Here is a 24,341-nt window from a genome sequence, read left to right on the forward strand (position 1 = left end):
GGGGGAGGAAGAGGGCTATGGGGGAAATACAGCTGCGTAACCTCATCCGCACTTTCGCTACAGGATGAATTCCTTATTTCATCCCTTTCTTCTTAATTCCCATAAAAGTTGATTTCCTTTCCATGTAAATCTTTCTCGCTAACTTTTCCAAGTGTTTCAGAAGGAAAGAACGGCGTAAAAGCGGGGGACGGAGAGTCTTTGAAAGAGTGAAAACTTTTGGGTTAACTGTGGAATGTGCGCCGTCGAACCTCACGCTGCCGCGGAAGCGGCTGTGAGGACGCGGCGTGGGGAGACCGCTGACGCGAGGGGGCGGTGCCTATGGTGAGCGGCGTGGCGGCCAGTTGGAGGCCGCTGGTTCCAGAGCAGGGCCGGACCGGCTGGGTGGGTGGGAAGTGCTGCTGGTAACGCCGCAGCAGCGGAGAGGTGGGTGACGGGCCTTCGCTGACTTTGAGTGGCCGGCGCAATCAGATTTCTAAGTATCTTTTCTAAGGCACCTTTTATAAGTGGCGGAGTCGCCTCCCAGCTCTAACTCATCTAGCCTCTTTTGCGCTTTTTTTCTAACCTGTCTGGGCTTTCGTGCTTCCTGGCCCTCAGCCTCACGATTTGGATTTCGTGGGGAGAAGGCATGGCCTGTTGTTTGAGCACACGATCTGTGTCCACCTGGCTGGATTGCGGGCAGTTTTTTGCCACACCTGTCTTGCTAGACTGGTTTGAGCACCCCACACGTCCCTCTCGTACTTACCAGGTGGAGCCAAAAGGTTTGGGTAATGAAACCGGGCGTGACTAATTCCTGACCTGCGTAGTTAAGACTTATGTCAGCCAGTTTGTGGCCTGTGTAGTTAAGTGCAGACCTCTTTTACTTTACGGATAATTACGCTATCGCCTCCATTAATCTTTTTTTTTTTTTTTCCAGATTTTATTTTTAAGTAATCTCTACATCCAACATGGAGCTGGAAGTTAAAACCCAGAGATGAAGAGACCCTCCCCTTGGTTCTAAGCCAGCCAGGTGCCCCTCCTCCATTAATCTTGTGCTGTTGGGGTTCAAATGTCAAGCATTAAGTGAGCCATCAAAATCATCTCACATTTTCTTTTCCTTCTTTCTTTCCTTCCTTCCTTCAAACTGTAGGGTCGAGGGAGCTGCTCTGCTACGTACAAAACAACTCCCATTATCATTCAAACCACAGCAAGCCTATTGTGCAGCCATGAGTTAGTGGAGAAAAGCCCAGGTTTACAGGTATAACACCTTTTGCCTGGACAGATTGAAGTTTGAGAAAAGGAGCTGTTGTAGCCTTTGAATCACTTTAAAGTCTTTGGTCGTTTTCTAATGCTTTTTTTCTTTTAACCTTTACAGAGAGAAGATTACAAATGCCAGAGCCATTTAACTGATGGTTAGCTGCTGAATTCTGACACTTCTTTAAATACCTTCTTGCACCAACATCTTCACTGAAAGAAATTCAGGAAAAGTAGCAGAGGGAAGGAGAAATCACATTTACATGTACCATGGCTATACCAATAACAGTACTTGACTGTGATCTCTTGCTCTATGGCCGAGGTCACCGGACATTGGACCGCTTTAAGCTGGATGACGTGACTGATGAATACTTGATGTCCATGTATGGGTTTCCTCGACAGTTCATTTATTACTTGGTGGAGCTCTTGGGGGCAAGTCTTTCTAGACCTACTCAGAGATCCAGAGCTATCAGCCCAGAGACACAGATCCTTGCAGCACTTGGCTTCTACACTTCAGGTTCCTTCCAGACTCGGATGGGAGATGCTATTGGAATCAGTCAGGCATCTATGAGTCGCTGTGTTGCCAATGTCACCGAAGCACTTGTGGAAAGAGCCACACAGTTCATTCGCTTTCCAGCAGATGAAGCCTCCGTGCAGGCTCTAAAGGATGAATTCTATGGGTTGGCCGGGATGCCAGGGGTTATAGGGGTGGTTGACTGTATCCATGTGGCAATCAAGGCACCGAATGCTGAAGACCTTTCCTATGTGAACCGCAAAGGACTGCATTCTTTAAACTGCCTGATGGTGTGTGACATTAGAGGGGCACTAATGACTGTGGAGACCAACTGGCCAGGCAGCCTCCAGGACTATGCTGTACTGCAGCAGTCTTCCCTCAGTAGTCATTTCGAAGCTGGAATACACAAAGATAGCTGGCTGCTTGGTAAGTTTTCAGGTGCACACGCTTCATTTTGTAGCCACAGAAAAATGATGTAACAGAGCAGAATGAAATTTGAGAATCTATAGACCTGAGTCTCAGTCCTGTTCTTTTTTTTAATGAAACCTCAGGTGAGAACTCTCTGAGTCTTCTTTTTTTTTTTTTTTTAAGATTTTATTTATTTATTTGACAGAGATCACAAGTAGGCAGAGAGAGAGAGAGGAGGACGCAGACTCCCTGCCTAGCAGAGAGCCCGATACAGGGCTCGATCCCAGGACGCTGGGATCATGACCTGAGCCGAAGGCAGAGGCTTTAATCCGCTGAGCCACCCAGGTGCCCCTCTCTGAGTCTTAATTTAAAAAATAAATGAACACTTAAAGGACATTTTATTAAAGTTTAAAAACATAATACTTGGTCCGGAGCCTCACTTCTAAGGATTTATCTTGAGACATACGGTCATAAGTAGGAACACTGGTGATGGGAAATAAAGTTAAGCTGCAGCAGTGTTTTGTAGTTGGAAACAGGAGCAACAACAACCCTACAAAAACATTCCCCTTTAATACAGCTGAAGTTCTTAATCAGGACAGATGTGGTTAAATATAATAGATCCCTTCAACTGAGCCTTAATTTTTATCACGTGTAAAATGTTAAAAATAATGCCAACAGGGGCCCCTGGGTGACTCAGTGGGTTAAAGCCTCTGCCTTCAGCTCAGGTCATGATCTCAGGGTCCTGGGATCGAGCCCCGCATCAGGCTCTCCGCTCATCGGGAAGCCTGCTCTTCCCCCCAAATCCCCCCCAGCCTGCTGCTCTGCCTACTTGTGATCTCTCTGTTAAATAAATAAATAAAATCTTTATTAAAAAAAATAATGCCAACAGCAGTAATATCTATTGGTAGGACTAGGTGATATATGTGAGAGTTCATTATAGAGTATTGTACAAATATAAGACTTTTGTCATTGGTTACTGTTATGATATCTATATGAAAATGATAGCAGGGGCACCTGGGTGGCTCAGTTGGTTAAGCATCTGCATTTGGCTGAGGTCATGATCCTGGGGTCCTGGGATTGAGCCCCAAGTCAAGTTGGACTCCCTACTTAGCAGGGAGTTTGCTTCTCCCTCTCCCCATCGATCCCGCCCTGCTTGTGCTCCCTCTGTTCTAGCTTGCTGTCTCTCAGATAAATAAAATCTTAAAAAAAAAAGAATAATAGCGGACAGTGCACTTCCACAGTTCTCGTGGGAGCTCACTTGACAGATCTGCCCAAGTGCCATTGGGAAGCCTGACTTAGTGAGATAAGTAGGACAAGAACCCATTCAAAATGGAGCAACGCAAACTGGGGTGACTGCATAGCTGGGAGAAATATAGTTGGGTAACAGTGATAATATCCTTAATCTTGGCAGCTTGGTTGTCTGTGTGTGTGTGTGTGTGTGTTTGTTCTAAAGCAGACTATTATGTAAGCAACAGAACAAAGGTAATCTTCTATACAACATGTTATGTGAGAGATGAAAAGAAACATGAAGGATTGGAAGACCTCTCTTTCAAACCACGGATCACATCTGCACTGTGTGTGCTCATAACAGTATTTCACATGCAGTAGACACTCAGAAATTATTCCTTTTTAATATTCTTTGTTTCCCCCCTGTTCCAAGAGGGAAGAGACTGCTGTCACAGTGATGTAGAGCTGCCAGGGTACTATGTGTGATGTCTTGGAACTCAGTGGTTTTCTTGAGTTGTTCCTTCTATCTTCTGTTATTAGTGTACCCCCTTCTCTTTATCCTGCTGGACTTTTTTCTTAATCCTACCTTGTGTGGGAGCTCCTGGGCATCTCAGGCCATCTGTCTTCAGCTCAGGTCCTGATTCCAGGATCTTAAAAAAAAAAAAAAATCCTACCTTGTGCCTTTTTTGAACTTTCAAATTTCTTTTTTTTTTTTTTCAAGATTATTTATTTATTTATTTGAAAGAGAACGCAAGAGAGAGAGAGAGAACACAAGCAAGAGCACAGGGAGGAGCAGAGGGAGAGGGAGAAGCAGACTTCCTGCTGAGCAGGGTTCGGTCCCAGCCACCCCCCACATCATGACCTGAGCTGAAACCAAGAATCAGACACTTAACTGACTGAACCACCAAGCTCATTTCTTATGGAAAATGACTTTGGTACCTTATATAAAGCCAGCTAAAACATGCTGAGCTCTTAGAACTTGTCAGGCAATGTCCTAAGCAGTTTGCATTGGGTTGTCTCACTTAATTGTTATAAAAACTCTTAAAAAGTTAAATATTGATATCAACATTTTTATGGAGGAGGAAATTAATGCACAGAATATCTAAGTCACTTGCGGTTAACTTTTGTTAAATTTTTTTTAAAGATTATTTATTTAATTTATTTATTTGACAGAGAGAGAGCCCACAGATAGGCAGAGGGAGAGGGAGAAGCAGAGAGCCCGATGCAAGGCTTGATCCCAGGACCCTGGCTGGGATCATGACCAGAGCCAAAGGCAGATGCTTAACTAACAGAGCCACACAGATGCCAATTGTGGTTAACTTTTAGAACTAGGTCACATGAAGAATTAAGTCTATTTGGCAAATAGTCCCTCTGTTAAGGACTTCAAGGTCATGTAGGAATTACTTACTCTCTTTTCCTTCACATGTTGGGACCCCAGATTCAGTTGGAAAAACGGCTTTAGTTTTTTGAGGTTTTTACAGGACATAATTGGAAATAAGGGAAAACTCTTGACAATTTTTTTTTTTTAAGGGAGGCTCTACGCCCTATTTAGAGCTTGAACTCATGACAAGATCAAGAGTCACATACTCTACTGACTGAGCCAGCCAGGCACCCCAACTCTGATAAATTTTTATTACTTTTCTGATTGCCCTTTTTACAGGAAGGGTGGAAGTGGGAGAGATGGATATGGTAACAACATTTAACAAATATTTATTAAGGCCAATTTTGGTATCAGGCTATATGCTAGGCACTAGGGAGGGGAAAAGTATACCCATGTGGAAATTGATTAGTACAACTAGCAGTTCTAGCATATATTCCCTTGCAAATCCTCCATTATCTCTAACAGGAAAACTAGTTTGAAGACCCCTGAACTAGTAAGGGTTTCACAAATTTTCCAGATCAAGAGAGTCATCTGGGGAATTTATTAAAAATATACATCACTGGGCCCCACTTCAAACTTTGGGAATGAGAATTGTCAAGGAAAGAATCTAGACATCCATTTTTAACAGGTGCCTCAAGTGATTCGTACAAATAGATAAGTTTGGAAAACACTGGTATCTAAAGGATGTGTTGGATAATAGGGTAATATTTTAGGGGAAGACTGGCAGGATTATGAGGATAACAAGATGTTAGAAAAGTTAAGATGGCTGATCGTATCTTAACACCATCAGATTTGTGAAATAGTTCTAAATTTGCCAAATGTAGAATTGACAGTGATTCCCTTTGTTTTTTTTTTAGGTTTATGTTTTGTTTTTAGTATGAAATCATTTTGATAAAGTTCACAACCAAGAACAATATTATGTTACTTAGATACAATATAAACAAATGCAGAGAAATGACAAACATAAAATTCAGAATAATGTTTCCATCAAAGGAGGGATATATAGGAGCCTCTGAATTTTTTTTAGCATATTTTTACCATGGTGTCATCCCTTCATCCCCTCATTCTCATCTGTCCCTTCAGAATTGCATTACCTTATTCCTCTTCTCTAAATGTACCTGCTCCTACAAAGAATTTAGCCTGAGTTCTTATTTCTTCAGCTCTTGGCCTGGTCTTGTTAAGCAGCTTTGGGTAAGATCTGCCAGAATGTCTTGTGGATGACTGATCATGTAAGCAGTTGTAATCTGTTTAGCAGTTCTGATCCTAATCCCCTCCTGAGTGTCTGTTTTCCAGCGGTGCTTGGATTATAATCAGTTAATGACCATGGGGCATGTTATAAAAGGTCTGCATTAACTAGCTTATCCTTTATGTCTCCCCAGTTAAGGCTCATACTGTTCCATAGAGAAATGTTCAACTAATACCATTTAGTATCTCTGTCCTTTGGCATTCACCGTAAATGTTTGTCTTACTCTCTTATAGCATTACACCATTTGTTTTTGTGACTCTTGAGTCTGACATTAGCATTTAGTGACTAGCTCCTTTCGCTTCCTTTGTGTGGCATATCACAGGATGGCTACTAATATTTTGATTTTCTCATTGGTAGAATTAGTTCAATAATATCCTACCTGGCAGGGTTGGGATTGGATAATAAGAGATAATACATTCAAAGTGCCTAGATCAATGCCTGCTACATAGTAGGTATTCAATGAGTCACTGATAATCATTTTCATTATTATTTACAGCATCAGTTTCTTAAATTTAGTATTTAGTAGGTGTGAGTTCAACTAAAATAGGTCATACTTGGGGGAAAAGTCAACTAAATGTAAAAATTGAAAATATCGTGAGACTTTTTAAATATTTAACAACATTCCAGTACGTACAATTAATACAATGTTATATGTCAATTACGTATAAGTAAAAACATAAATTTTTTTTTAAGATTTTGTTATTTATTTGACAGACAGAGATCACAAGTAGACAGGCAGGCAGAGAGAGAGGAGGAAGCAGGCTCCCCGCTGAGCAGAGAGTCCGATGCTGGGCTTGATCCCAGGACCCTGAGATCATGACCTGAGCCGAAGGCACAGGCTTTAACCCACTGAGCCACCCAGACTCCCCCATAAAATTTTTTTTTTTAATAAAGTTGATCCAGTACTTAAAAAATGTAAACTCCTGAAAGAAAGGAGTCCTGTGTGTTTTGGAACAGGGCCTAGACTCTGAACAATCCATAACTATTTACCAAAACTGATAGTGGGTCAGGAACACAGCCATTGTGCAAGTTGGTACTCCCAGAGCCTATTTGTCTCAGATTTCTAAAGGGTTGTGCCTCTGTGTGAGACATTTCATCTGTCAGCTGTAGTGAGTCAGGACAATTAAGCACCACAGAAACATTGTACTGTTGTAACAGGACATGGCATCCCAGTCTTGAGTGTTATTTTGTTCTTAGCACTGCCAGAGATCATTTGACAAGGAAGTCACCTTAGGAAAATGCCTCTGTATATTATTTTAATTGACTTCTGATTTTATTTCCTTATCACTGTTACTATTTGTATCATTATAGGTATGCTCTCCTTGTTAAAGTGAAATTAAACCAGTCCCTCTGTTACAAAGGCATAGTTCTAGTGATTGTAATATCTAGGAACACCTGAGTTCTGATCTGTGCCACAGGCACTGGGACTTTTATCTCACTGTTCTTAGTACGGGGAGAATGAATGATTGTTTTCCATGAAATACTCTGAAATCCCGAGGTAGTGCTTTCCGGATCTGACACTTGAATGGTAAAGTTAGAAATTTTCCTCACAAGGGTTTTGAACTCTCCTAGCTGAATTCTCTTTTTTCTCTCTTGCACTTTTTCTCTTTGGAGATTTTGAAGATTGGCTTGCTATATGATAGTTCTTACTAACCTTTTATTAAAGAACAATATCTCTGAGTTCAGAAAATCCGGGAATTTCATTTCCTTAAGTGCCTTCACGTCCTCCCCACATTTTCTCAGGCTTGGCTCCCCCCACCCCTTTTATTTATTTGTTTGTTTTTAAAGATCTTATTTATTTATTTGACACAGAGAGAGAGAGAGAGTACAAGTAGGGGGAGCTGCAGAGGGAGAAGGGAGAAGCAGGCTCGAACCTAGGGCCCTGGGATCATGTCCTGAGCCGAAGGCAGCCAGTTAATTGACCCAGCCACCTAAGCACCCCGCCTTTTCTTTTTTAAGCTATCAGCCTTTTTTCTCTGTTGGTTTTAACAAGGATATTTCCAGCCAAGACCTCTGTCTTCTTTCTCGTGATCCTGGCATGCCTTCTTTTTACCATAACATTTCCCTCTTCGTTTTTCTGGGGCACAGTGGCTCCAGAGTCTTTTGCATTTTCTTATCCATTCTGTGTATATATTCCTGGATTTTCATTTCTGTTTGTACTCCAGTTAGAATGATTTATGATTTCTTTGGACCTTCCCTCACAGGTGACAGTTCCTTCTCTCTGCGTTCTTGGCTCATGACCCCCCTTCACATTCCTGAAACCCCAGCCGAATATCGCTATAATATGGCCCATTCTGCAACTCACAGTGTGATTGAGAAGACTTTCCGAACCCTCTGCTCCCGATTTCGCTGCCTGGATGGATCCAAGGGAGCGCTGCAGTACTCACCAGAGAAGTCCAGCCACATTATCTTGGCTTGTTGTGTCCTCCACAACATCTCCCTGGAGCATGGGATGGATGTTTGGTCCTCTCCAATGACAGGACCCATGGAACAGCCTCCTGAAGAAGAGTATGAACACCTGGAGTCCTTGGACCTGGAGGCTGATCGAATCCGTCAGGAGCTGATGCTCACTCATTTTAGCTAATGTGAGAGGTGGAGGGGAGGGGAATTTCCCAGAAGGAGTTGTGACAAACTTTCTGCCTCACCACCCCCTGCAGAGTTCCATCATCTAGCATGATTGCGTATGTGGACACTTGTCACAAATTGACATTTAATCTTTGTGTTTTAGAAGGGTTATGGCTATGCCAGAATATCCTGATTCATTTGCAAATACATTAGCTAAACCAAAACCAAGCCAGTAGTTCCCTACTACCCACTCAACTCCAGGCTGAGTGATTGAAAATTCACTAGCAGCAGACATTCATGATTTTGCCTACAAAATCAAAGCAAAGGGGAAAATGGCAGTCAGCCAGAATTTTTTTTATTTAATTGTCTAGAGATTTCAAATGAAAACAATATTCGTTTGCCCTAAGTTACTGGGTGGGATTTTAGTTTTACTACTTTGCTGCCTGTATAGGCATCATCTGAGGCAAGTGTAAAGAGCAAATTTAAGTTAGGGAATGGCCTTCTGACGAAAGTAAGCGGCTACTAATCTTGAGTTTTCCAGCTTTGTGTTTTAAGAGGATGTTAGGTGAAGCCTCCATCTCTAGTCTTTCTGCAGTAGTTGGACTGTGACTTGGACCTGGTTTCTAGGGAAAACATCTGGACTCCAATGTCCTCTTTCCAAACCAGAGAAGGAGTTAGAGGCTAAATTGGTTTAAGAACCCTATCAGCTTAAAGAAGACAAGTCAAATGTAGATAAAATAGCAAGCTTACACTTCACAGATCTAAAGCCCAATAGATTGATGGGCAGAGAAGACTCACCCAGGTTTTGACAGCTCACATCTAAACAGATCACATTTCTTATGCCCATGATGTTAGAATGTCTGTGTGGCCATTCTGTTTTGAAATTCCTTGAGTAGAAGGAAGATTTAGGGAATAAAGAAGGCATTGTGAAAGCAGTAAAAAAGACATAATTTCTTGGTGTGAAATGAATTTTGGTGCTAGACCTACTTGAATATCTTGTGTGCAAAGTGATGGGTAGAATTTCCCAGAAAATAAATAATCCTCCATCAAGTCTTATTCTAAAATTACACTGATATAAAAATAACCTGATTGGAATGACAAATGTGTGAATTAGGTTCACACTTTGGTGCCTTTGCTGGGACAAAAAAGAGACTTTCCTGAGGATTGTCTTGCTCCCAGTTTCTTTTTTTCTTTTTCTTTTTTTAAAAAAGATTTATTTATTTATTTGACACAGAGAGAGCGAGAGAGGGAACACAAGCCAGGGGAGTGGGAGAGGAAGAAGCAGGCTTCCCGCCGAACAGGGAACCCAATGCAGGGCTCCATCCCAGGACCCTGGGATCACGACCCAAGCCAAAGGCAGACGCTTAACAACTGAGCCACCCAGGCACCCCTTGTTCCCAGTTTATCATCAGCTCACCATGTGATACTTCAGAATTGTCCTCTTGGATCATTTCCTACCTGCCTTTGGCAGTGTTAATCTGGTGATTTTCAAAGTAAAGAAATGAACAGCTGATGACAGAAGAAATTTGGAAATAAATTGAGGGTGACTCATCCCCACGATTAAAAACAATTATGGGTTATTATCTGCTGTTTATTTCTACTCCAAATGCTATTTCCCGTCATCATCCTACTCTATAAAGAGTGGGTCCATTTGGCAGGAGGTTGAGCTCGGCATGTACAATGACGTCATGGAGATGAGAATGGACCATAGAGAGGTGCCTGGGAACGTTAATTCTACTCACTGTGCAACAGAGGTGCCCTGTTACAGTATTTTTCCTTTGTAAAATCTGACCTGTGACCAAGCTTGCTTGGTCATGAGGCAATATTTTAACTTTAAGTCTTTCCAGGTTTCCTGAGATGGGTATTTTTCCCTACAGAGTTTTGGTTCTTTTGTGCATATCGAATGAGGAAAGGGTGACTGCCATCCACATATCATGCAAGGTGGAGTGTGAGCTTTGAAAATGCCTGGCATTTTAGCCTTAAAAAAAAAAAAAACTACCTTAAAGGAAAATTGGGGTTTTTCACAACTCAACTCACTAGATGGTAACATGAAGCCTGAGTGGGAGGGACAGTCTTGGAGAGATTTCAAAAGCAATTTCAAGTCTGTTATTTGCACACCAAAGATAATTTCTGAGTGCTGAACCCACTGAATATTGGCTGGCAGTGTTTTTCTCTGGGAGTATTTTATTTTCTAATAATTCCACAGAATCACTGTTCAAATCTATTTCTTTAATCTTTCAGCATGAATTTTTACAGGCCAGGATTTTTTCAGTCCTTAGTTACCATTTCCCCAAAACGATTGAGGGGTGGGATCAGGGTCTGTACTTTCAAATTACCAAGGGTTTGCTCCTAAGGGCTTTTTATAAGCGCCTGTAAAGTCTTCTCTTGAGGTCCTTATTGTGGATTTTTAGTATCTCCCTGCTACAGTTTTGGGAAAGAATCAAGGATTATGTCTGTCTTATGTAAGCTTCATCTTCCCAGAGATGATGCCATCTGGTCAGCATAGGAGTTTTCCAGATTTGCCCTTGGATGTTTCAAGACAGCAAAGTCCCAGAATATACTAAGAGAAAAACCACAATATTGGGTCATCACTGGTTTACCAATTTCAAATTATACGAAATAGAAATCTTAAACACATTCTTAGTTTAAAATGAACTGAACATAGATGGAGCTCCTTTCCTGACCCTTGGACTATAAAGGATATATAGCAAATTAATCTAAGTTTAGACTAATGGGGTCATATAGTGAAGACATACAGGAGGTGGTGGGGAGAGGAGTAAAATAGAAGCTAGACAGATAACAGACCTATTGTGATTGTATCCTGACCTGAAATGATAAATTGAAAACAACTCAGCGACTGAGCTTGGCAGTCGCTGTCCCTGGCATTAGAGGGGGAAGTTAGGAGGAGGACGAGAAAATAAGAAATCAAGGAAACTTAATCGTTGTGCAGGCACATGTCCTCAGGACCTGAATTGCTTTCTAGGTTCAGCCCAAATTTTACAAAGTGGTGAGAATAAGAGATAACAAAAGTAAGAGTTAGATGACTCTAAGAATGGCAATGCAGGAAAGAAGGGAAAGTACTAGCTGAATGCTGGGAATATTTCAACTTCAGTTCCCTAACACATCAAATTCACAGGCTTTTTTTTTTTTTAATGACTACACTCTAAACCCCCTTTGTGATAGTCCAATAAGAGTGATGAGATCTCTGGATACTAAAAAGGAGCAAGGAAATTAGACCTTGAAATCATAAGTTAGCACATTAAACAAACAAAGTCCATTTGAAAGGAATCTCCATGTTTGCCCACAAATCATTAAGGATCTATCATTCTCTTGAGACCTTAATATAGAGGGCTGTCTTTATGAAAGGGCTGATTTCTTTGTCGTTCTAGAGTCTTAACATGTTCCTACATTTCAATCCCATTGTACCACTGAATATTTACCCTGTATAAATAATTCCAAAGAAGGAAGCATCTTCTGTAATTCTACTGTGAATGATTACCTGCTGTTTTGGAATCTCTCCCCTTCCCTGTGCTGCTTCTGTATCTTTACCTTGCTTCTACTTTACCATCCAACCCAAAGTGTGCACATTAACCCACAGTACCATGAGATCAGGCTACAAAAGAACAGAACAGAACTGGAACAGCAAAACCTACAACTGGTTCATCATTTGGCTGCTCAAGGCCCAATTCCTCTTCCTAGAATTCCTAATACGATGACTCACGGTGCTGCTACAGAGTTCAGGGCCAATTTCTACCAAGTAGAGTGTAGTAGATGTTGTTTAGAGCCCAGAGCCAATATAAGGAAAAATTTTCTCCCCTTCTCTCCTTTTCTCTCCTTTCACTCTTTATCCCAGGCAATTCCCCCATGTCTACATGTCCCAATCCTCTTTTCCTGGCTTAGTCTTTACAAGTTCCTCCCATGTGATTGGCAGTGGCTAAGTCCATTCTTAGGGGGACCAGCTGTCCTGGTTTGCCCAGAGCTATTGCAGTGTTAGCATTGAAAGTTCTTTGTCCTGGGAAACCCCAAGTCCTCAGCAAACTGGGACAGATGGTCACCCTACTTCAGGGGAAGCATCATCCTACCTTCAAGGGGGTGGCTCCCCCAGGGGAATCCAATCAGAATACAATAATCAGTAATCAATATAAGAATGAATTGTTGAGAAAAAAAAGAATGAATTCTTAGGGGGCGCCTGGGTGGGCTCAGTTGATTAAGCCTTGGGCTCAGGTCGTGATCCCAGAGTCCTGGGATCGAGCCCCACATCAGGTTTGATGTTTAGATGTTTCAAGACAGCAAAGTCCCAGGATATATTAAGAGAAAACCACAATATTGGGTCATTGCCAGTGTACCAATTTCAAACCATACAAAATAGAGACCTTGTTTCTTAGCTTGTCCCTCTCCTTGCTCGTGCTCTCTCTCTCTCTCTCTCAAATAAATAAATAAATAAAAATTTAAAAGAATTAATTGTTGAATTGTAACACCAATATGTAAGCATCAGTGATATAACTCAGTATGATCTTTACTCTGCCCACCTGGTTTCTTTCTAAGTCTTTCTCCAGTGTGAGGAGATTCCTGTAGGTTTGAGGATTTCAATTCCTGATCTCTTGTAATCTACTGTTCTGTCCAAATTGACTCCCATAAGAGCAAGCAGTAGTTTACTGTCACACTGAAGCTTAAATCCACACTTGTAAAGAAACAGTTCTCTAGAGAAATCTATCTATAGAGATGCAACTCTGCCTGCAGAATAAGCCATCTTTCCCATGGTTTCACAGAGCAGTTAAGCCTCAGCTTCTCAAATATCTCCATTTTTAGGTGATGATCTTAGATATTTTTTTAAAGATTTTATCCATTTATTTGACAGAGCACATGAGCACAAGCAGGGGGAATGGCAGAGGAAGAGGGAGAAGCAGGCTCCCCGCTGAGTAGGGAGCCCAGGGCAGGGCTTGATCCCAGGACCATGGAGCCAAGGCCAGGGGCAAAGGCAGACACTTAACCCACTGAGCCACCCAGGCACCCCTGATTTATATTTACATAAACTTCCAGTGTTTTTTCCCAAAATTAAAGTCTCTGAGTTTTGAAAGACTGAAAATTTCTTGTAGCCTTGAAATTAGTTTCTTTAGTTTTTCTCACTGAAATCAAGCTTTCAAAATGATGTTATTTGGGTCAAGTTTGAATTAGGGCTGTAGCTTCAGATCCTTATGCCCCACAAGCCTTTCTAAGAAGGAAGCTTCTCTAAAACATGTATTCTGGGAATAGAAACTCAGCCCCGGGTGACAGCAAAGGAAAGTCTATTTGCTGCTTCTCATCTGGCTTCAGGAATGTGGCAGAGACTACTTATTTAGTCGGCACTTAGTATTCTTTGGCCCCTGACTTTGCGAACTGCCCAGGATAAACACTAATTCCCAGTTAGGTGTGGCTATGTGACTAAATTCTGGCCAGTGGAATATAAGTGGGAATGTCCTGTGCTATTTTCAAGATACGCCTTTATGGTGGGAGACATGCCTTTCTCCTTTCAGCTTCCTGCTGGTTGGAATGTTGACCTGGTGGCTAGAGCTTGTACAGCTGTCTTGGACCTGAGATGAAAGCCACTTGGTGAAGATGTTAGAGCAACAAGATGGAAGCCTGGTCCCCGACAACAAATGGCCACACCTTATCCTAGGCTGTGCATTTCTGGATTTCTTTTATGTGACAGAGAAATAAATCTCGACCTTGCTTCCTTCCTTATTCTTTTTATGTGCAATAGGTCTTAATCATCAATAAAAAGGTTACACCTGCCTCTTTCCAAAAGTAGCAATACCTATTACACAGAAAATGTTTGGAAGCAACATGCATATGCAACAATGGGAAGCAAGGTCAGTATATCCTCTCAATGGAATATTGTGCAGTTGTTAAAAATAACTGTTAAAGATTTAATAGGGAAATGATGTAATGCAAAATAATAACAATGTTGTATCTCTGCTTAAACTTTAAAACATTACATAGGATATTTTCAATGGGAACAAGAACAAATTAAAACTTTGTGTTTTGGAAGCAGGTTATTAAATTCTTTTTTAAAACTTTTGTAAATTTTCTATAATGTTTACTCATTTTTAATTCCCTTCAAATGGCAGTAGACGACAAAAGCGCATTGTTTTGTCCTCATATTATGGTTGTTGGTTTTATCCTGTATTATATGTATGAGTTGTCCCTAGATATTGTTACAGACTTAAGGCGATTTTTTTTTTTAAAGATTTTATTTATTTGACAGAGAGAGAGGGATCACGAGTAGGCAGAGAGGCAGGCAGAGAGAGAGAGAGGGGGAAGCAGGCTCCCCGCTGAGCAGAGAGCCTGATGCGGGGCTCGATCCCAGGACCCTGGGATCATGACCTGAGCCGAAGGCAGAGGCTTTAACCCACTGAGCCACCCAGGCGCCCCAAGAAGGCGATTTTTAAAAAATTATAATAAATTGTAAGTAAAGCTAACGTTGTCAAGATGTGATTTTTTAAAAAGATTTTATTTATTTGACAGAGAGAGAGAGAGAAAGAGAGTGAGAGAGCACAAGCATGGGAGCAGCAGACGGAGAGGGAGAAGCAAGCTCCCGCTGAGCAGGGAACCCGTTTTGGGGCTCTATCCCTGGGCTCTATCATAGGACCCTGGGATCATGACCTGAGCCAAAGGCAGGTGCTTAACTGACTGAGTCACCCAGGTGCCCCAAAGATGAGGTCTTTCACTTTGATTAGATTATGTGCTCCTTAAGGGCTGGGACTACCTTCTTTTTTGCACCTTTACTGTCGAAGTCTCCTCTCTCCCTCCTTAGGAGGGGGTAGGGTGGGTTGTATTGTTGCCCACACTTGGTAATCCATAAAAGGAGTTATCTACGTGATTTATTGAATTGACCTAGGATGCATGGATTAATCCACATTTGTGCTGAGCATATTAGTTTGTCTACTAAGAGCCTTCAGAAGGGGGGTGAGGATGAAAATGTCAACTTTGTCAGGTTCTGACCCAAGAAGATTTTTTTTTCAATATTTTATTTATTTATTTGACAGAGAGAGATCACAAGTAGGCAGAGAGGCAGGCAGAGAGAGAAGGAAGCAGGCTCCCTGCAGAGCAAAGAGTCCCATGCGGGGCTGGATCCCAGAACCCTGGGATCATGACCTGAGCGGAAGGCAGAGGTTTTAACCCACTGAGCCACCCAGGCGCCCCCCAAATTTTTATCATTAAGTAAAAAGCACACCTGTGGTCCCAGGCCTTTGGAATAAAATTAAAAAGCATGTGTGTATTTTTTTTTTCCTGCCTTAAGTTCTGCCTACAAACCCCTGAAATTTTCCCAGCTACTCTTTGCTATGCTTTGCCCAAGTGGAACTTTAACAGCGATTACTCACTTTGTTTCTCAGTCTGGATTCTCTCTCACTATCTCTTTCTGCCTCTGTCATATACATGTATATTTATTTTACCTCACTGTCCATGAGGAAACTAAGTCACACTTGCTCAGTTAGGAGTCCATAACGTAGTCGCTGAACTGCCAAGTATTATTGTGCTATGACTTGATCTTCAACAGCCAGGAAAAACTTCGGTGCTCTAAACAATTTAGTGGGCAACCAACACAGAAAATGGCAGAAGCACCGGCTACTTTACTCCATGGCTTATGATCTGGGTTTGTTTATTCATGCCTTAGACAGGAGTCGGACCTTGAGTTGGAGCTGGGCTGTTTTTCGGCGCTCGACTGGACTTCCTTGAACGACTGCTTGGGCACTCTTCCTATGATGTCTGGGGCGTTCGTGTATTCGGTGATCTTTTGCGCCGTCTTCTTGCTTGATGTCTCCTGAGCGGTGGCGGCGCCGGGTCGAAGGCTGACTTAACCGCGAGGCCCCTCGCTCAGGCTGCTCTCTCCCGCTGGTCGGTAGAGCGGACCCCTTGCTTCCTGCCTGCCTCTTTTTCCTGTCGGTGGCTGAGTTCCCTCGCTGGGCTGCAGACGGAGCCCCCGCCCGTCTTGCAGGTAGGCCCAGGAGGAGCCTGGGAGGCCCGGCCCGGCATCCTTCAGCCGGCGGGTTGAGAAGACCTTGGCGCCGGCGGGTGGGCGGGCGGGTCGGCCGCAGAGACACGGCCGGAGGAGGAGCTACCCGTTTGCGTTCGGGGGCGCGGTCGGAGAGGCGGCGGAGAACTGAGGGAGAGACCTGAAGGAGGGAGAGATGCTGGGGCTGCTCTGCGCGGTTCGGTAGGGAGGGGGTGTTGGGTCTTGGGCGGGTGTTGGCACCCCTGGTGTGGGGGGAAAATCGCTTTCCAGGAACAGATAGAGCTTTACGCGCTTTGACCCTCCGTTTCTCCTCCCGCCTTCCCACCCCCAAGGCTCCGGGTGTCATGACTCAATTGCGCTGGGGACCCCGTCTGAGTCCGGCCTTTGAAGGGACCTTTGAATAGGTGGAGGCAAGTGCAACATGGCCCCCTGGTTACTCGGAGCGAAGTGTCATGTTCTTGCTTTTTTGGAGTAGGGAAACTGAGACTGAGCTCTGGTACTTGACTTTTCCCCATGTCCCCAGCAGATCTTTAAATGCACCTTAAGTCTGCTTTTTGTCATTTACAAGTTCGGTTTTTTTGTTGTTGTTGTTGTTGTTGTTGTTGTTTTTCTGTTTACCTATCCCTTTATGCACACAGTGACTTATCGTTTGTGATCCTTCCTACCTAGATAATGAGATTCTGTCACTGGTACTTCATAAGTGAAGAGAGCATGCTGGTTTTGCTTGTCAAAGTCTGCATCATTTTCGTGAGAATAGCAATGACAGTTTTGTTTCTTGATAGAAAATTTCGTTTGCTGTCCAGTTTGCTTTCTGGTTGATACTTATTTCTTCTTCCCCTCAGCTTATTCTCAGTGAAAGTCTTCCAACTATGGTGTTAAGTGGTTAATGTCCGACAGGATGGTCAAGATTTTGAAATCAGATATTTGTCTTGAGAGTTTGCTTTCTAGGAAGAATCCAGAAGAAACCCAAGGAGTTGCCTTTGGAACAGTTTTATTTGACTAGTGGTTTAGTTATGCATATACTAGAGTTAAACAGGTTGTGTGTAAGAATCATTCAAATATTGATATATTTAAATAGAAAGTTAAAATTCCGGCAGCTCCATTTTTTTGGGGGGGGGGGAGGGACTAAGTGTTCTTATTCATTTTATTTTCATTGGATTCAGTGTCTCCATCCTAATTTGTGTAGCTTCTTTGTTGAAAAAAGAAATATTCAGACTAGAGGTCATTCTAGGTTGAATAAGTATTTGCATAGTATGTAGAATCAGTAGGACAGTGGTTTTAAGAGAAAATAGACTAAATTTCTAGTTCTTAGGTGGAAACTATACAAGTCTATTTTTTTTAAAAACAGTTTTAGAATTCTGATGAGTTTTGGAAAGATTATTGTTCCTCTAATTTTTTTTTTTTTTTTTGAGGTCAGCAATATTTAAATGTAGGGCCCTTGATTATGAGTGATTTCCTAGATATCAGGATCTCGGTACTTCCAGAAAGGGTTTAATGAAGAGCCACCAGACTGTGGCGAGTCTACATTGGGAAGTTAGGCTAAGAATGTGTGCTCTCTGGAAAAGTTTTTGTGGTAGGAGAGAAATTTATAACAGAAGAAAGAATTTAGAGAAGGAAGTGACATTATCTCCTGGGGATTGATTCTGCATAGAATTTATAGTTAGCGTCGTATTGCAGCAGCTCCTAATTAATGCTAAATAATAGATGGAGTTTCTATGAGTGTCACAAAAAAATGTTAGGAACATTTTGTTATGTTTCTGTAGGAAATAATTAGCAGAGGTTTAAGCTGGATTGAAGAAGACAAGAAATTTGGTTGTGGTGCTGGTGGTAGAGTTAGAGGGATAGAGCTTCTGATCAGCTTCTGTCCTGTTTTATGAGAGAAATTCACTCCACTATTTACCTTTTTTGGTTAAATCTTGTGCTATTCTGTCAGTGTCAGATGAGGCTCTCTTCTGGTATTTCTTTTCAGAAATTTACGGGTTCAGAATATGATTTAATTGTTCTGTCTTCTCTTTTAGTGAGAAAGTTCTTGGGGATTATGAAAGATGTGAACTTCTTTGAATATCTTCTAGAACTTATTCCTGGAAGTTTTGTCTGTCTCTTGGAAAAGATTAGTTATATATGTCATTTGAAAACAATTGGTTATTTTTATTAACTGTAATAACTTCTTCTTATACTGTATAATTCTTTTTTTTTTTTAAAGACTTTATTTATTTATTTGACAGACAGAGATCACAAGCAGGCAGAGAGGCAGGCAGAGAGAGAGGGGGAAGCAGGCTCCCCGCTGAGCCCGATGCCGGGCTCAATCCCAGAACCCTGGGATCGTTACCCGAGGAAGAGGCTTTAACCCACTGAGCCACCCAGGTGCCCCTATACTGTATAATTCTCAAAATATTTTCAACACGTGTTAGGAAACTTATGAAACTTTTATTCTTTTCTTTTTTTTAAAGTAAGCTCCACTTCCAATGTGGGGCTTGAATTCATGATCCTGAGATCAAGAATTGCATGTTCTACTGGCTGAGCTAGCCAGGTGCCCCAAAACTTTTATTTTTTGATCATGCCCCTTTCTGCTCTTTATTAATACTGAATCCAAACATTTATGATCTTAAAGGGTCTTCATGAATGTTGATAGTTTTTGTTGACATCTTATCTCACTAGTCCTGTTTATCCTGCCCCGAGAGGAATTGGAAAAAAAGTTTTATTGTTAGCAGACTGAGGTCTCTATTTTTTAATTTTTTAAACAAATTTTTTTTTATAGAGTTCTTTTTTTTTTTTTTAAGATTTTATTTATTTATTTGTCAGAGAGAGAGAGAGAGAGAGATCACAAGTAGGCAGAGAGGCAGGCAGAGACAGAGGGAGAAGCAGGCTCCCTGCCGAGCAAGGAGCCCGATATGGGACTCGATCCCAGGACACTGGGATCATGACCTGAGCCGAAGGCAGCCGCTTAACCAACTGAGCCACCCAGGCGTCCCTAATTTTTTAAACAAATTTTTAAAAGATTTTATTTATTTATTTATTTATTTGTCAGAGAGAGCGAGCGGGGGCGCACACAAGCAGGGGGGAGCAGCAGGCAGAGGGAGGGGCAGGCTCCCTGCTGACCAAGGAGCCTGATGTGGGGCTCTGTCCCAGGACCCTGGGATCATGACCTGAGCCTAAGGCAGATGCTTAACAGATTAAGCCATCCAGGTATCCATTTTTAAATTTTTAAAAATTTATGTTTAAAGATTTATGTATTTATTTGAGAGAGCGCACACTCACGGAGGAGGGGGTCAGAGGGAGAGGAAGAAAATCTCAAGCTGACTCCCCACTGAGTGTGGAGCCCTACCACATGGGGCTTGAACTCACAACCCTGAGACCATGACCTGAGCCGAAACCAAGAGTTGGTTGCTTAAACTGACTTAGTCATCCAGGCACCCGAGCTCTCTTTTTTTAAAGATGTGTCTCGGCCTTGATAGAGTTATCTTGGAATGGGATGCAGATCTTTTTGTCCAGTGGTTTGGCTTACCAAAAAAACAAAACAAAACAGAACAAAACACAAAACCCTTACGTTCCTTTGATCATAGTCATTCTTGTTTCTTTCTCTAATTGTTTTTCATAACCCCAGAGAGAACTTTCTGTTTCTTGTCATAATTTCTGTTTGTACAGAATTACTATGATACAACCTGTCCTGTGGTTTGGGGATAATTTATATTTTATATTTTCAAACCCCTTCTTCCCCCTAATTAATTAGGTCTATTTTTTCCCTTTTTGCAAAGCTAAAATTAGTTATTGACAGATAAAGATTTTGTTAATCAGTTATTGTCAGAATGTATTTATGTGTCCAGTAGTATGGCAGTCTGCCAGAGTGATGTGATAAGAAGAAAACAGATTAAGGAATCAGGAGACCTGGGTTTAAGTCCTAGGCTCATGAGCTTCCTTAGCCGAGAAATCCTGTTCAAATTATTTAAGGAGGCCATAGGGAAGGTTACTGCCCTTTATTGGGCATTTGCCGTGTCATGTTCTTTACATGTATTATCTCATTCAATACTCGTAGCAGGTCTTTAAGGTGGATATTATTTTCCCAGTGGATACTGAACTCAGAGAATGTAAATAATTTGACCAAGATCACACAGCAAGTATGTAGCAGAGCTGGTATTTAAATCCAAAGCTTTGAGTCTTTTTTGAATCTGTATTTAAAGAATGGGAAAGAATATACTTCTGTCCTAATACTTCTGTTGAGAAAAAGTACATGAAGCTGCTTTAAAAAAGATAAAGTGCTGTTCCCATGTTAACTGCTGTGCTGTCTTACAGCAACAACAAGTAGATGTCATCTAGGTTCTTGGACTGTCAGCATTCTGCCTGATAGTCATGGAGGATAGAGGTGTCAAACGTTAAAGCAGCATGGGAGGAGCTTACTAACATGCAGGTGGAAAGGCATGAGCGCCTGGAAGTGCTAGTGAAAGACAAGTTTTAGGTGCCGCATGTTTAGGAGGTGAGCCTGAGAATATTTACCCCCTCTCTTCCAGTTAGTCTTGCTTGTGCATCTGTAGATTAGTATCTTTTCCATTTTGTTCTCTGTCTCTTCTTGGGGTTGATAATCTCTACTTCTCCACCCAAACTTGTTCATTTCTTCAATGAGTACTGTTCTTATGTTGTTTCCTAAGATACTATGTTCCTCACAGACCTGTGGGAATTATTTCTTGACTGTGACTTTTTCTTTTCTTTCTTTTTTTTTTTTTATTTTGTTTGTTTGTTTAAAGATTTTATTTATTTATCTGAGAGAGAGAGAGCACAAGCAGAGGAAGCAGCAGATGGAGATGCAGACTCCCCACTGAGCAGGGAGCCCAATGTGGGGCTCGATCCCAGGACCCTGGGATCATGACCTGGGCTGAAGGCAGATACTTAATCGACTGAGCCACCCAGGCACCCAGATTGTGACTCTTTTTCAACCCTTACCTTTTCAGACTTTTGTTCATCAGCAAATATTTATTGAATGCTCATTAGATGCTGGGATACAAAGGTAGACATGAGTGTCCTTGCTCTTACCAAGTGTATTCCAGTGGGGAGCAGAGTTGACCAGGTACCTGCTAAATGATTGAAATTTAGGCTGTGCTCTGAAAGAAACAAATGGGGGCTGACAGAGAGATGAGGAGTGAGGAGGGCACTGGGTGTTCACAGGGATTAGATTCTTTGGTTATGGCATCCTTAATGCCCTCAAAAAGTTGTAATCACAACAGGTCATGATTCAGTAAATTAAGGTTCTCTTGGTGCCGTCAAAATGGAAGTCTTCATTTAAGATAGCTACTGGCAATATTTGTTACTTCTCGTCCTGTGACACTGGATTTGGTGTAATAAAGGATGACTGTGGCTTAGAAATGTCCAGCATGCTCGGCTAATGAGTTTTTTTGCTTCTAATGTGATCTGAGTTTAATTGGTTCTCATTTATTAGTTTTTTCCAAAATAATTGTTCTTTGGAAGTTGAGTTCAATGAATTTGAACACTGGATACATGCCTTCAGGTTTATTTGTAGCAGGGACTAAGCTGAAGTTCTAAGCCTTATATGAGGGGAAAAACCTAGAAAGATTGTCTTGAAATTGAGAGAGGGAATGTGTAGGCTACTGCTGAGTATATGTAAACAATAATACAATGTATAATACAATATATACAATACAATAATACAGTCTTGTTTGGTACCTTTCTTCCAAGATATTACAAGTATTTTGTAGTGGGTTTTTTTTTTTTTTTTTTTACTGTTGCTTATTGGAATTATATTTCTATCTGTAGAATTAACTGAGGCAAATTTCACATTTCATGATTTCATCATTTATTTATTTCTGCTTCCCAGGATATTTATTCACTCTCCCATGAACTAAAATTGCTTTGTTTTAGGTGTGTATGTTTAGGACATGAAACATTTGAGATTTTGCTGAGTTGCACAGGATTAATATGCCTGTTGATTTGGGGAGAGAATTGGAGTAGTTCAGTCTAGCTGACCAGTGAAAACAGGGTAGAAAAACATGTCTTTCCAGACTCTTGAATAACAGTCTAGTGGCACTGATTCTTAGAGTCAGGCAGTCTGAGTCCAAATCCCGGGGGCACTATTTACTAGCTCTGCAACTTGGGCAAGTTACTTAACCTCTCTGTGCCTTTCCTCATGTGTAGAATACCATACGGTTGTGAGAACTGAATGAATTAATATATGTAAAGCATTTAGAACAGCAGATAGCGCTATATATGACAGCTGTTGTCATTTTCAATATTATTATTGTAGCATGATAAAATTATATGTTCCCCCAAACAAGAACAAATAATAGTGATGCTTAGATTGAAGTTTAGTATCTTTTGAAAAAAATTTGAAAAGGGAATAAGAATTTAAAACAGCATATTTGTCCTTCCTTTAATTTGAAGTGTGCTTCAAATTAGAGGATGCATCTTTACTGGGAAAGAGAAACCTAGAAAGCAACAGTGTCTGAAAGAATTCCAAATAGAAGAGAAATGGCAAGATTTTGAGGATTCTGTAATATGTGTGGTAAAACAGGCCAGACTATTTTAGGAATAGAAGAACATTTCTTTGCAAAACAGGTAGAAAATTTTTAGCATCTAAATTTTACCATCTATTTGAACTGTGATTAGTGCTTGAAGTATTTGGAAGAAGTTGGCTTAAGGCACAGAAAAAAGTGATATTTAGGGAAAAATCAAAGCTACCCAATCACGTTAGGTAAACTTCTGGAAGAGGCAATATATGTTACATATAGTGGGGAAGACTGGGAATCCAGTGGAGTTAGCTTTTTTATTACTCCTGTCCCTTCATGCCATTTTAAGTTGTGGGTGGCTTCAGTCTTTGTCTTAACTATTTTTGTTTTCCTCTCTGATGTCTCTGTAATATTCCTGCTCTGTCATTTTAAAAACCTATTTAATGATTATAGTGGAGTCTTGTTTTATTCATTCATTCATTCATTCATTCAGTAAATGTTTATTGAATGTCCACCACTGTGTTAAGTGTTATGGATATCATAATCAGAGCTGATCAGAACCAGTGCTTATTGAAGTGCTTTGTGCCAGGTACCATACCACGTGCTTTATCATTGATTCTTTTTATTCTTCCAATAGTTTTGTGGTGTAGGTACTTTTATTATCCCCATTTCATAGATTTGGAGATGTGGCACAGGTAGGTTAAGCAGTTTGCCCAAGGTCTTCCAGGTAGTTAGTGGCAGCACCAGGATTGGAATCCAAGCAGTCTGGCTCCATAGTCTTTTGCTCTTAATCCCTAAATTATACTGATTCTAAACTAGTTTAAACAATTCTAAACTCTCTAAACTACTACCACTTTATGAAGACTAGTGTGATAAAAATAGACACTGTTGGGGCGCCTGGGTGGCTCAGTGGGTTAAGCCTCTGCCTTCAGCTCAGGTCATGATCTCAGGGTCCTGGGATCGAGCCCCACATCAGGCTCCCTGCTCAGCGGGGAGCCTGCTTCCCCCTCTCTCTCTCTGCCTGCCTCTCTGCCTACATGTGATCTCTGTCAAATAAATAAATAACATCTTAAAAAAAAATAGACACTGTCCATGCCCTTACAGAGATTGTAGTCCAAAGGGGAGAGAGACCATAAACAAAAAATACATCAATAATTGTGTAATTGCAAAGTGTATCAAGTCCTATGATGGAAAAGTAAAAAAGAGATCATAGTAGAGGAGCTTGAATTATATTGGAGCTTTGGGGAGGGTTTCTCTGAAGAAGTGATATTTAAGCAGAGACTAGAAGGATGAAAGGGGAAGGTAAAGGGAATACACATGTATGA

General features: G+C 41.4%; 2 protein-coding genes across 8 annotated transcripts in view; both read left to right on the forward strand.

Annotated features, from left to right (window-relative positions):
- Window positions 1–401: 401 nt before the first annotated feature.
- LOC111149744 (harbinger transposase derived 1) lies at window positions 402–9,766 on the forward strand. Of its 2 annotated transcripts, XM_022506990.1 has the most exons (4): window positions 915–1,006; window positions 1,127–1,234; window positions 1,352–2,170; window positions 8,211–9,766. In XM_022506990.1, exons 3-4 carry the CDS (start codon window positions 1,501–1,503, stop codon window positions 8,588–8,590), a joined length of 1,050 nt encoding a protein of 349 aa, XP_022362698.1. In that variant the 5' UTR covers window positions 915–1,006; window positions 1,127–1,234; window positions 1,352–1,500; the 3' UTR covers window positions 8,591–9,766. The 2 variants fall into 2 exon arrangements, with proteins under 2 accessions (XP_022362699.1, XP_022362698.1); XM_022506991.1 differs by lacking the exons at window positions 915–1,006; window positions 1,127–1,234 and adding an exon at window positions 402–490.
- A 6,620-nt stretch (window positions 9,767–16,386) lies between these two features.
- The window catches only part of LOC111149427 (autophagy and beclin 1 regulator 1), a 176,429-nt gene continuing 168,474 nt past the window's right edge, over window positions 16,387–24,341 (forward strand). For 3 of the 6 annotated variants that reach the window (XM_022506469.1, XM_022506472.1, XM_022506470.1), the window contains exon 1: window positions 16,387–16,546. The gene's annotated coding sequence lies outside the window, so the exon portion shown is untranslated. The remainder of the gene's footprint in view (window positions 16,547–24,341) is intronic. The other 3 variants (XM_022506474.1, XM_022506475.1, XM_022506473.1) reach the window with 2 other exon arrangements.

The sequence above is a fragment of the Enhydra lutris genome, unplaced genomic scaffold, assembly GCF_002288905.1.
Source record: "Enhydra lutris kenyoni isolate GAN:26980312 unplaced genomic scaffold, ASM228890v2 scaffoldscaffold22, whole genome shotgun sequence".
In the NCBI taxonomy this organism is placed as follows: Eukaryota; Metazoa; Chordata; class Mammalia; order Carnivora; family Mustelidae; genus Enhydra; species Enhydra lutris.